We start from the raw sequence: 13,070 nt of genomic DNA, 5'->3' as shown, positions 1-13,070 counted from the left end.
AAAAAAAAAAAGCGATTAAAAAATCTGGTGCCCAAAGCAACAAAGTACTTTTCCACCTCTTTTTTCTCTTACTCCTCACCCGTTCCCTGCTCTAGCCAGATTTCTTGGAGTACTGAGTACTTCAATGACCTTAACAATTCTGGGGTTTTCATCAGGAACAAATTTTGACTCATTCAGAAGCAAAAGAAATTACCTTCTGAAAGAGCTGAACCCAATTATTTCCAACACAAAGAGTGTTTGCTGTACTCAGGGAGGTAGCGGGGTTTGGGTGATCGTCGTAAAACGTCATTAGTCTCATTTTCCGGATGAGAAAACTGGGCTCAGAGAGCCTCAGAACAGTGCCATCTTCTGCCACAGCTCATCAAGGACACAGCTGGACGAGAAGCCTGGTCTTCTGAATGGGTGCAACACAAAAGGCATGGGAGACTTGACCTGACGTCTCAGCTCTTCCCCTTACCTGTGGGACAAAGGACCACAGGAGCAAAGATTTCATGCTGGAGAAGACCCTAGTTCCTTCACAACAGATGAGGAAACTGAGGCATGGAGAGGTCAAGCCAATCAATATACATTTATCAACAGCCTATAATGTGTCAGGCACTGTGCTAAGCCCTGGGGAAGTCGGACCCTGCCCTCAAGGAGCTTACAGTCTTAGGGGGGAAACATGAAAATAAATATGTACAAACAAGATATAGACAAGATAAATCAGAAAAAGGAAGGTTAAATAATTTACCAAAGGTCATATGGGTGGTAAATAGAGCCAGGATTTGACTCCAGGGTCACTCCTACTGTACCAAAGTTCCAAGTGACCTTAGACAAGTCAATTTCCCTGTGAACCTCAGTTTCCCCATTTATTAAATAAAGTGGCTGGGCTAGATGATGTAAAAGCCCCCTTCTAGTTATAAATCTTTGCTCTGACAGCCCTAAGAACCTGGATCTCTCCTAGCCCTAAACCTTGGAGAAGGACAGTCTTCCACTGCTACACATCAGAAAAATGGGCCTATTTCATGCTATTCCCTCCATCCCAGGGAGATGTGAGAAAAGCTGACATGTAGATAAGGGAGGGAGGGGAAGCTACAGTCTCTACAAATACACACAATTCTTTTACATGCTGAGGGGGCTGGGCGGCAGAAAGAAAACTCAAATGGAAGGTGGCTGTCTATTGACTTAGAAAACCACAAATTAGCATCATCTATGCTGTAGTTTTACTTGAGCTGTTAAACATTTCCCAATTGCATGCGTCAGCAGTACTCCAGAGATCGGTCCCTGGGGACTTTCTCAGCACAGAAAATGGGGAGCAGGTTGGGAAGCCTGGGACCCCTCCTGATTACATGACTTTGACCCTGACCCTTTCAGGGCCCCACCCCAAAATTCAGAGCTGAGTTTCTCCCTTAACCTACTGTTTAACAAACCCAAAGACTCCAGCTTCTGGGATAAGAGTATGGCAGAAATTGGGCAGAGACCAACACCTCATACAGTATACCAAAAGCAAGTCTAAATCATGATTTAGATATAAAGGCTGCTGTTTAAGTGATCTGGGAGGGTAAGGAATAGTTTACCTATCAAATTTATGGAGAAGGGAGGAATTTATGACCAAACAAGAGATAGAGAGCATTAGGAAATGCAAAATGGATGACTGTGATTATGTTAAGTTGAAAAGCTTTTATACAAACCAAGTCAATGTAACCAAGGTTAGGAGGGAAGTGGAAAATTGGGAAACAATTTTTACAACCAGTGTCTCTGATAAAGATCTCCTTTCTAAAATATAGAGAGAACTGAGTTTCACCTCCCCCAGTGCAAGGCTGCCACCAAAGCTCCCTCCCCACTCCCATCAAGAATTCTCTTCTGAGGTGGCTAGATGGTGCAGTGGATGTAGCAACTGTCCTGGAGTCAGGAGGACCTGAGTTCAAATCCTACCTCAGACACCTAACACTTACTAGCCAAGTTACCTTGGGCAAGTCACTTAATGCCAATTGCTCTGCCTTCCCCCCTCAAAAAAAAAAAAGAAAAAGCAAGAATCCTCTGTTTCTCCAAGCACTCACATATGACTTCAGGGAGATCAAATTATTCAGCTCAGCATTCTCAAAGCTCCATGGAAGATAGCTCTGACCGGGAGCCCACCCAAAACCTAGGACCCTCCAGCAAAGCTAATTTCCTTGATGCTATCTCCAACTAGGAATAAAAGCTAGTGCTGGCTGGGCTTGGGGCCCTGCCAACGCACCAAGGTCACTTCAAGATGCATTGTCCACAAATGGCTTCACCGGGAGGCGTCAAACCCTGCCCCCCCCCTGCCCCGAGGGAGAAGCCAATGATTCCCGAAGTCAGGACGACCAGAGCCTAAGAGACCACTCAGACTGGATGGGAGATCAAGGGCACCATGGTAAGCTCTCCTCTGCAGCGGGAGCAAAACACTGATTCCTCATTTGCCTGCTCAGCTCTGGCCCCCGCTCCAAAGCTGGCATTCATTTCTCTAATTACTCTGCTGCATCTCTTCCTTTTAATCAGCTGAGGTGAATGAAGTAGCTTTGGCCTATGGGGCAGGGGCAGGAGTGATGGCAAGCCCTCTCTCGGGAGGGGGACCGCTCTGAGACAAGGAAGGATACAGCCAGCTCGGTGCCAACATCTGTGGTCCAGATGCTGTAGAAAGGGTTTGTCAGCTGCACCCCTCTGTAAAGAAAAAGAAACGAAAACAGAGAAGCGGGGTTACTGAGCCCATCAAAGGGAAAGCTCCCCGTGTTCTCTGAGCTCTGCAGCACGGTCAGATGGGAGAAGACACCTATCCCTAAGAGCAAAAGGGAGGAAGCAGGCATGCAGCTGTACATGTTGGTGCATTCATTCCATGCACATCTCACCAGGGCAAACAAGAGGTAACCAGATAATAAAATTAAAAATGCAAGGAGGCTCTGTCCATGGCTCTCTCTTGGAGGAGAAGCGCCAGCCGCTTGCTGGGATGGGGGGTTAGGGCTGGGCTGGCTTCCTACAGGGGATATGTGTGCCTGCCCTGTCTGACACAGAAGGGTCAGGGTGGGCTGGGGAGAGCTCTCTGGGGGTGCTGGGATCACATCAAGCCCTCCCCCTCGGCACAGAACAAAGATCACACGCATGTGGGTGCCCCCAACACCCCCGCAGGAGAACGGGGCACCCTGAAGGCAAGGGGGGGGGTCTGCTTCCCCACCCCAGGATGGCACCCCACACAGAGCAGGTCACAGATATGACCTTGAGGGCTCTCAGGGTCATCGATCCAGAGCCAGAAGGGACCCCCTTGTTTTACAGGGGATGAAACAGTCCCATGTGATACAGTGAGAAGAGTGAATGTGGGAGCTGTTGTTGGTGGACCCGGATTTGAATGCTGACCCATCACCTCGTCCCATGGGACACTGAACTGCTGTGGGCTGGTTGGGGGCTGGATCTGGGATCCATGAGTTGTGCAGAGTCACTCAAAGCTGGGACTTGAATACAGCTCCTCGGACCCCAGAGTCAATGAGTTTTTCATGCTGCCCGCCCCAGGACAATGGGGTGCAGGGCGAGGTTCTAGACGACCATTACTAACCTCTCACACATGTCAAAAATGAAGAGGCAAAAGGAGCCAACAGCAATGGGCCCGACCTGCTTCCAGTAGCCAGAAATGCGGTTCCGTTCATTTTGATCCTGAAGAGAAGCAGAAGGAGAAGTGAGGCTGGGGCAGGGGAGGAGGAAGGGAGGAGGAGGGGAAGAGAGGGAGGGAGGGAGGGAGGGAAAGAGGGAGAGAGTCAAGAGGAGAGGAGGAGGAGAAGGGAGTGGAGGAAGGGAGAAGCAAGGGAAAGACAGAATGTGGAGGCAGGAAGAGAAGAAAGTGGGGATGCAGGGAGAGGGAACAGAGGCAGGAGGAGAGACGAGGAAAGGTGCAGGGAGAGAGAGAGAACAGAGGGGGATGAGACCGGAGAGAGAGAACAAAGAAAAACAAGAATAAAAGGAGCCCCCTCACTGCCTGAGCCTGAGCTGAGCTGCCCGTCCCCTGCTACTGGGCCAGCCTGCGCCCAGGGCTCACCTCCACCTCCCAGAATGGAGCCAGGGGCAATCTGGTCTAGCTCCCTGGCTGCTCAGAGGAGCGAACTTTGCCCGAGGTGATGGAGCCATGCACCCAATGGCTGAGGCCGATTCCCAGGGCACAGCCCTTCTCCATCACCATCAGGCTGTTGCCTTCAGCAGTGATTCTCTAGGAGGTCTAGAGCAGGGGTCCTGGACCTGGCCCCTGATCTAGGATCGAGGACCCTGCTGGGACAACCTAGTTGTTTTTTTCTTTTCTTTTTTTTTTTTGGTCCTAACCTGTGATTTCATTGGTAGAGGAAACTTCCCTGCACAAACACAGGAAGGCCCCTTCTCTGCGGGTGGCTGTCTCTCAGCCTGGGGCCCTGAGAGGTTGGGTAATCTGCTCAGTCACCAGCCAGTATGTATAAGGGGTAGGACTCGAATCTGGGGCTCCATTACTCTGGGCCCAGCTCCCTGGACATTGAGCCACAGTGCCTTTAAAAAATGGTTAATATTGTCCTCATGCCCTTCATCCGTGCCCTGCCCTGGGCACATACCAATGAGAGGCTGCCAGGCTCTCCTGGTCAGCACAGCACAGCAAGTGATGGACGGGAACCTCAACCTCCCATCTCTGAAAACTGAGCAGGGCTACGAGGGCAATGGGTCGGGAAAGGCTGACATCTCCCAGTTATTCTAGAAACAGCCTGAGAGAATGAGGCCCATCCCAAAGGGCCCCCAGGGATCAGAGGGAGCACTGGCTAGAAGAGTGCATAGAGGTCTGGCTTAGACTCAGAAAGACCCGGGTTCAGATCTGGCCTCAGACACTTACTAGCTGTGGGTCAGCTCTGTCTGCCTCAGTTTACTTCATCTGTAAAATCGGGATAATTATAACAAGGATAATGAAGCTGTTGCTATCAGCTCCCACATTTTGCAGACCTGGAGATGGGAAGTGACCCCACCCCACCCCAGGGTGATGGAGGTGGTCAGATTCAGGTCTGGTTTTGCACCTTGGTCCTCTGACCCCCATGCAGGGCTCTGCCACTCTGCCACTGCTTCTCCTGCCCTTTACCAGGCCCTAGGGCTAAATTAGGGGCTGATGCTGGCTCAAGGTAACCCCAAAGAAGGGCTGGCAGTGTAGACAAGCCTGCCACAGGAAACCCTCTGTGGCCTGCAGCCACACTTAGCGCTCTCACCATCATGTGCTCGCCGCAGAATATGATCCAGAAGGAGAGGAGCATGGCGTAGAAAACCCCTTGTCTGATGTCCCCGAAGAGCAGCATCCAGGTCCAGTCGAAGCCGATAGAAAACCACTCCACTGGGAGGTTGATGAACGTCATGGAGATTCCCAGGGCGAAGATCACTCTGGAGAGGAGAGAGGGCGCCTTTATCTCTCCGGGCCAGAGGGCTCTGCAAAGGCTGGGGAAGGGGCCTGGGGGACATGGGTGAAGTCCCTCTGTCAGGAGCAGGCCCAGATGAGACCGTGGCCGGAGAGAAGGCACTCTCAAGCACCGCCGCTATCATCACCACCGGCCTCTTGGCTCTCTATCGCCCCTGGCTGGACTCTGCCACCCAACCTCTGACAGTGATGAGGGTCACTGAGCCAGGGTCCAGACCTTCACAGCACCTGCGGGGGCCCTCAGTGCTGGCCACCTTCTGCAGGCGCTGTCCAAGGGCTAGCAAGGGTGCAGTGGGGGACTGAGAGGCTTTGGTTGGGGATCCTGACGCCAACCACCGGCCTCACCCTGGAAGCCTCGCCCACTCCAGGAGACCAAACACAGACACACAACATGAGTCTCCTTCCTGGGCACCCAAGGCTCCCCACAATCTGGCCCTACGAAGCTTTCCCGGACCCCCCCAGCTCCAAGCGATCTCTCATCCTTCTAGACTCAGAGCATTGCGCCTTCCTCCCTTGCACTTTGTCCTTTCTCGTGTGGCCTGGTCTTGTACCCATGTGGACAGAGGCCCAATTCCCCATTTACTGCGCATTCCTTGGGAACAGGACTACGTCACTGTCTTTGTTCATCGTGCTGGTGTACACAGCACCTAGCACAGTGACTTGTATGCAGTAGGTATTTAATACATGTTTGTTCTCGCTGGAGCACAGATCTGATTGCATTACTGCTCTACTTAAAAAACCCCAAACCCTGAGCCCTTTCACTGTGGGCTGTCCCCTCATCAGTAATTCGAGGACCCAATAGTCCCTAAGGTTCATTCCGGCCAGGCTTTCGATCCCAGGACTCAGATTCTTTCTGTAAGGAATGGTCACCCCCACATCTTTAACCTAGCAAATCCCCAGCCCTTAAAGCCAGCTCAGGTAACACCTGCAGGGGGCCTCCGCTGATCCCCGACCTCCCTCGGGGATCTCACAGGGTACTTCCTTATCACTATTCTTACAGAATGATGGGGTCTCATATCTGTAAGGGGCCCAGGAAGCCCCCTAAGACAACCCAGACCAGACCAGGACTTGCCTCAATAAAGAGCCTGACAGGTGACTGTCCCCATGTCACTTGAGACACTCCAGGGAAGGGAGGGAGGCTCCACCCTCCCAGGATGGCTTTGGGGCAGCTCTCGGGGATGGGAAGCCTAAAACGCTTCTTTAGACTAGATGGCTCCTCTCTCTGCCCTTCTTGTATAGAAGAAAAGCCACCAGTCCTAGAGAATCACCACATCTCCCCCGAGTCTTGTCTTCTCCAGGGCAACTATCCCCAGTCCCTTCAAATGATCCTCTCATGGTGTGTCCTAATGCCAGACTTACCGGGTCTGCCCTAACCTCATCTCCCTCCCCAGCACACGTAGAGCAGTACTCTGCAGACAGGCGGTCCTTAGTAAATGTTTGCGTAGCACATGGCCCTGCCCACACGAGAAGCCCATGTACTTCTGGCAGAGAAGGCCTTGACGACAGAAATGACCCATTTTAGAGAACCTGCCGTTCCATTATAGGAACAGCCCAGAGGTGCCCAGGCAGATGTGGCAGGGACCCAGCTCTCAAGGGCCTTGCTCTCTAACTGGAAAAGACAGGCAATAAAAGCCACGGGTTTTACACGGTTCTCTATCGTCTCACGAGAGCCTTCCCCCAGCTCCGAGGGAAGTGCTGTAGATGCCACTGCCAGGCTCACTCGCCAGACGAGGAAACTGAGGATGCCCTTTATTTAAAAAGGCAGCGAGCGAGGGTGGTTGGCCCCTTGCCCGGTGGTCATACAGCTCGTGAACTATGCTTATTCCCAAGTCCCAGGGAGTGAACAAGGGGGAGGAGCAGCCCGGCCCCCCATCAGAATCCTCGGAGGCTGTTTGGCAGGGGGGGTGAGCGATAGCGGGAGGCTGCTGATCCCCAGGGGCTGCCACTCACTTTTCCAGCAGGACAGGAGGGCGCGTCATCATGGTGATCCGCCGCCAGTACCACACCATGATGATGACGATGCTGGGCGTGAGGAAGGTCTTCATGGCAAACCACACCTTGGTGAAGCCTCCGTTCTGATGGATCCCCTGGGGAGAAACACGCAAGCAAGGGACATGTATGTCTTCACTGAGAAACTGCTCTGTGCCAAGCACAGGGCTTCTGAAGACAAAGACAAGCCCATTCCCTCCTTCAAAGAGGCTACACAGGAAAGTCTATACAAGATCTCTATTTATACACACACGTGCCCATGTGCACACACACACACACACACTCACACGCACACACACACACACACACACACACACTCACACACAAACGCAAGGTAATGGGAGACACTATAAACCAGGGGAAGCAGGAAAGGCCAAAGTCAGCTTGGAGGCTGTAAGGGCTGAGTGTGGTTTTCCAACACTAAATGGGGAAGGGCCAGGGGGAGAAGACAGCTTCTGGGTACAGTTAACACTAGCCGCACTCAGCAGGGGGTCAGGACCCTCCTCCAGTTCTCTGTCTGAGCAGATGGAAGCTGGGAGAGCTTGACTTGCCCACTGGTGACAGAGAAAGAGGAGAGCTGACAGGTTGGAGATTGGAGTGGCTCTGATCTCTTGGTGGTGAGCTCAAGGAGCTCTGTTCCTCTCTGAACTTGGGAAGCAGACTGCTTCTCAAGAGGCCACAGGTTTATTTTTGTGCCACAGGAAAAGAAAGTTTCACCTGAAACATGTCAATTTAGGTCTTCCTGAAGCTACTGACTGAAGCCTTCCTGATGCTAGGCCCTGGGCTCTCCCCACTGCACCACCCAGCTCCCTACCCGAGAAGCTGCCAGTAGCTACTGTCCTTCCTATTTTTCCAGGGAGGCAAGTGGGATACAGTAGGTAAGTTAGATGGCCAGTGCTCTGAGAACGCGTGCCATGGACTCAGGGTGTTTCCTGGGAAGTTTGCAGGGCCCATGAGCAGTGAGGCCCCTAAAATGGGCCCTGATTCATACTCACCACCAAGCGGATGTCCTTGATCTCCCCAATACCGACATTGATTTTCTTCTTTTCATTCACCGGCAGTCGGATATTGAAGAGATAGTACTTGTGAGCCACAGTCCCGATTTCCATGAAAGGGAGAACATCACATTCATAGTAACGACCCTCATGTTCTGGAATCTGGAGGGAAAATTGGGAGGTCCGGCTTGGTGGTGGACCCCTTTAATACCCCCAAGGCTTCTCCCTGGGTCACAGCCAACCTCTGCTTACTCTTGGAAAGGAAATGACAGAGTCCCCGAGCTGGAAGGAGCCCAAGGGCTGGCTGGTCCAACCCTTACCTGACCAGGGATGCCCTCTACAATATTGTTTCTCTGACACTCCCTGTGTGATCTTGGGCAGGTCACAACGCCCCCCCCCCCAAGGTTCAGTTTCCTTCTCTGTAAAATGAGGGGGTTGGATAAGACAGACTCTGAGATCCCCTCTGAGGTCTATATCTGTGATGCTGTCCCCCTCATCCATTGGTCACCCACTTGTGACTGAAAATGGAAGTGCTCTAAGTGACGGCAGAAGGACCCATCACCAGTGAGGCTTCCACCGAGGGGCAGGGCTGATCATTGGGAAGTTTTCCCCAACATCATGAACCTAAATGCATCTCTGAAACTTCTACCCAATGGTCCTGGATGAGCCCCTGATTATTAGTTAATGTGGAGCCCTAAAGCTCTACCAAGGCTGCCCAGTTAAATCCATGGCCATTCTAGAGAGAAGGAAAAGGGAAGGATGTGGGAAATGCACATTGCCTAGGTACATTTCCATCCAATGAGTATTTATTAAGCACCAGGTGCTGGGGAAACAAAGATGAAAATGGCCGTCTCTGCCCTCAAGTGTCTAGAGGATTTGTGCCAGGAGACCCACCTAGAAAGTAGAGGGTGGATGAGTCCTGTGTAGCTATTAAAGCCAAGTTAGGCTATTACACCATTACACACACACACACACACTCACACATACACACACTCACACACATACATACACAAATATACTCACACATATACTCACACATATACACACACTCACTCACACATACACACACACATACATATACATATACACTCACAGAGTCTCTGAGAGCATCTAGTCCAGCCTGGACCCTCACAATGCGTCATCCATCCTCTCCTTGAAGGCCAGCCCAGCAAGGAGGGGCTCACGCCTCCTGAGGTAACATTCTGGACAGCTCCCATTATTGAGAAGTCCTGCCTTCCATCAGGCCAAATTTTTACAGCTCCCCACCCCTCCACACACACTCTGTTCCTAATTCAAACAAGATATGTCTCATCCCTCTTAAGGGTTCTTGCCCTTCAGTTATTGGGGGCTAAGCCTCCCCAGATCCTTCCCCAAACCTTGATGAATACACAGTATGGTTTGCTTCTGGATACACACAGCAGACACTTAATAAAAACTCACTGAATCATGGAACGTCAGAATCTGAGTGACTGAAGGGACCTGACCTGGTCCAATCCCAGGGATCCCTATTATGACACAGCCAACAAATCATCATTCTCTGCCTGAAGACCTCCAAGGAGGGGGTGCCCAGGACCTCTGGAAGGAAGTGATCCCACTTTGCTCTAAAGGACAGGACACTGAGCCTAAATCTGGACTGGGCGATAGCTCAGTGTGCATGTCCTTCTAGCCAGAATATAAAGGGCTATGCACGCCAGGCTGAAGAATACTGCTTTCTTTGGGAGGTAATAGGGAGCTGCTGAAGGCTGGAGAGTAGGGGAGGGATGGTGCACACATGCCTTAGGAAGGCTATTTGGGGATCTCTGCCAACAGTTTCTAAGTCTTCCAGACAGTACATGCCCACCTGCTGTAAGGAGATGGTCACAATGCTTGATCAAAGTTACTTTCATGGGAAAAGTTACGGTATAGGCAAGTACACAATGTTCTTTTCACAGGCATGAAGGCCGCCCAGTTTCTCGTCATAGGAATGAGAACGTGCCATGCATGTTCAATGAGAGGGTAGGACCAGAGACACGGCAGGGCGGAAATTCAGACTGTAAGGAAGCCACGAATGAATTCTCTGCAGAGGAGCCTGGATATTCCCAGGGACTCCCCTGAGGGGCCCTAAAGCCTCGTTCGGCCAGTCGGGTCAGGCCTCCATGCTCTGGCCAAGATGGCAGGCATGAGCAGGAAATAGACACAGGGCCAGAGCTGTGTGTGAAGCCTCCAGAGGCCAGCGGGAAGAACACAGGGGAAGGACTTGGTCACTCAGGCCTCTTCCCTAGGAGACGATGGCACCTCGTCTGCAGGGAGGAGCAGCTGAGCCTGGGCGGAGAGACCCCAAGCCTTGGGTTCAAGTCCTGCATCAATGTCACTCCACCACACATGGGAGAGAGCCCCATACCAGCTCTGCTTTGCTGGACTGCTGTTTATTTGGTTAAATATATCCCGGCTGCCCCTGGGATATCAGGCACACGTGACTGTGTGTGGCCCCCGCTTTGGGGGTCTTTCTGTACGTCTTACGCTCCTTTGGGAGACCCATGAAGCCTATGCACCTTTTCTCAGAATAATGACTTTGAAGGCACAGAATAAAATACCCAGGATCATAAAGGAAACCAATTAAGTTAAAATGCGATTAGCAAAATATACTTTTGTGAAACTCAGAGATGCCAGGGTAGGACCCCCTAAGGACTACACATTGCAAAGAAGATGGCAGCCTGCATTGGCAGAGGGAGGTTCCTCACCTGGGACTTCCCCATAGCTCTAAAATCACAGGTGCAGCCCTCAGCTGTACCCCTGAGTTCAGGTACCTGCCTGGCCAACAGGGCGTACATGAAAATTCTCACCGTCCAGACCTTGCCAAAGTGAGTTGCTAGCAGATTTAGAAAGGAGCCGCCCCAGCCTCCTGATGGAACAGCTAATTAGGACAGATTTCAGCAGGTGGGAGCAGCTTTGATTCATTCCTTAGCGGGTCCTTCCACCAGGTTCCAACTCTGAAGTCATTTCTGATAGCGGCTCTGACACCCCGACTAAACTTAAATCGCTGTCAGGGGCAGAGCCGGGGATTCATTTTCTTCACACCCTTTGGAGTCTGAAGCTTCACTGAGGGGGCCCAGACCTCACTGATAATTAAGGAGCGTCTCGGGCAGCACTTGTTCACTCTGTCCTCCTCCTCCCCAGCCCTCTACAAACACACGGGGGAAACTGAGACAAGCTTCATTAAAACCACATGCCCAGGCTGCCATTTCTATTCTTATTGCTTTAAATTACAATTAAAAACTCCAGCACTGCATGCCCCTTCAGCTTCACCACCACCTCCTCCCCATCTACCTGGCTCTTCCTGTTATCTCGGGAGTGATTCTCTCCCTTCCTTGTCTGCACCCTGAGCCCAGCTCCAGGAAAGCTGGGCTACAGGACGGCTCTGGGAGGGCTCCAAGATGGCTCCAGGGGGGGCCGGGCTCTGGGAGGGCTCCAAGATAGCTGGGCTCCGGCAGGGCCAGGCTCCAGGAGGGCCATGCTCTGGGAGGGCCGGGCTCCAGCTTCCTCCCTCACCCAGAGCTCCCACTTCCTCTCTGCTTTTCCCTTTCTTCTGACTGGAGTCTGGACTTGGCTTTACTTCTGACCCCCTGTATGACCACAGGCAGATCCCTGAACCTCTCTCTGCCGTGGTTTCTGTCTATAAAGTAAAGGGCTGGACTTGCCAGCCGCTGGGCTCTCCTCCAGCTCCTGAGGCTCCTGGACTACCTGCCAACACAGACCACCCCACTTTGCTCCCCCCAAAGCAAGGACGAGGATGGGGGGCAGGGAAGAACTGTGCTTTCTTTCATCCAAACCAGTTTCAGATGCTCACCAGCTTTGTGACCTTGGATGAGTCATTTAACTTCTGTGCCTCAGTTTCTGCATCTATGAACAACTGGACTTAGTGTCCTCTCCCAGCTCTACAATCGTATTCCTAGGACTCAGCGGACTCTGCCCAGGCTGCAGTCACCCCCACAAGGGCGGGCACCATTCTGTTTTTGTCTTCCCGGTATCATCTCCAGGGTGGACTGACTAGAGAGAGCTGGCCTCAGAGCCAGCTAGACCTCCGTCCTGCCTCTGGCCAGTCACTCACTGACTGGGTGACCCAAAGCCAGACCTTGGCCTGTCACCGTCCCCAGAGCAGGTGAGACTTCGCAGTGAGAAATGGAGCCTCCTTGCCAGGAACTCTTCCCCCAAGGAATGCCAGGTTCGGCCAAGAAAGGACAAAACAAACAAAACCCCAGCCCAGGCCTTGTGCCCATGAGGAGACTGATGAATGGATGCTGGAAAACTCACAGTGACAGGACAGGAACGGTCCAAGCAGAATGTGGCCGACAGCAAACCCCCAGCGCCAGCGCCCAGTGCCCAGCGCCACTCCAAAGCAGAGGCACGAAGGCGCCCTCCCTGGCCGCCATCTTGGCTTCTTTGGGGTGGGGGCAGGGGGTCAGACTTCTTGTAGAATGCTCCCCCTCAACACACACTTTGTTATATGGGACCCAGGGATGGCAGCAAATCAGCACGAAACCAAGGCCACCCAGCGGCCAGAGCCTTCACTAGAGTCTTTTAGAAAATGCTGGCGGAATTCAACTGAAGGGAGCCCAGGCCCCAGGGCCAGGGGCAGCTCAGCAAGTTCCAGCCAGAGTAGCCTGGAGAGGCCAGGGAGGGCCCTGCCAGCTGCCCTCCCAGGGTCC

General features: G+C 52.4%; 1 protein-coding gene across 1 annotated transcript in view; it reads right to left on the bottom strand.

Moving 5' to 3' along the window:
* WLS (Wnt ligand secretion mediator) overlaps positions 1 to 13,070 on the bottom strand; it is a 129,115-nt gene that overhangs the window by 29,397 nt on the left and 86,648 nt on the right. Inside the window, exons 4-8 of the mRNA XM_069093373.1 lie at positions 8,386 to 8,547; positions 7,352 to 7,488; positions 5,199 to 5,367; positions 3,548 to 3,645; positions 2,601 to 2,664 (exon numbers count right to left, since the gene is read on the bottom strand). Coding sequence (XP_068949474.1) covers positions 2,601 to 2,664; positions 3,548 to 3,645; positions 5,199 to 5,367; positions 7,352 to 7,488; positions 8,386 to 8,547 — 630 coding nt within the window. The remainder of the gene's footprint in view (positions 1 to 2,600; positions 2,665 to 3,547; positions 3,646 to 5,198; positions 5,368 to 7,351; positions 7,489 to 8,385; positions 8,548 to 13,070) is intronic.

This window comes from Petaurus breviceps, unplaced genomic scaffold, assembly GCF_028583685.1.
Source record: "Petaurus breviceps papuanus isolate PSGF00001 unplaced genomic scaffold, PetGlider_PUasm1.0 208, whole genome shotgun sequence".
Taxonomy (NCBI): Eukaryota; Metazoa; Chordata; class Mammalia; order Diprotodontia; family Petauridae; genus Petaurus; species Petaurus breviceps.
Note: the sequence above shows the minus strand (reverse complement) of the source record. Positions and strands in the feature narration are given on the sequence as shown.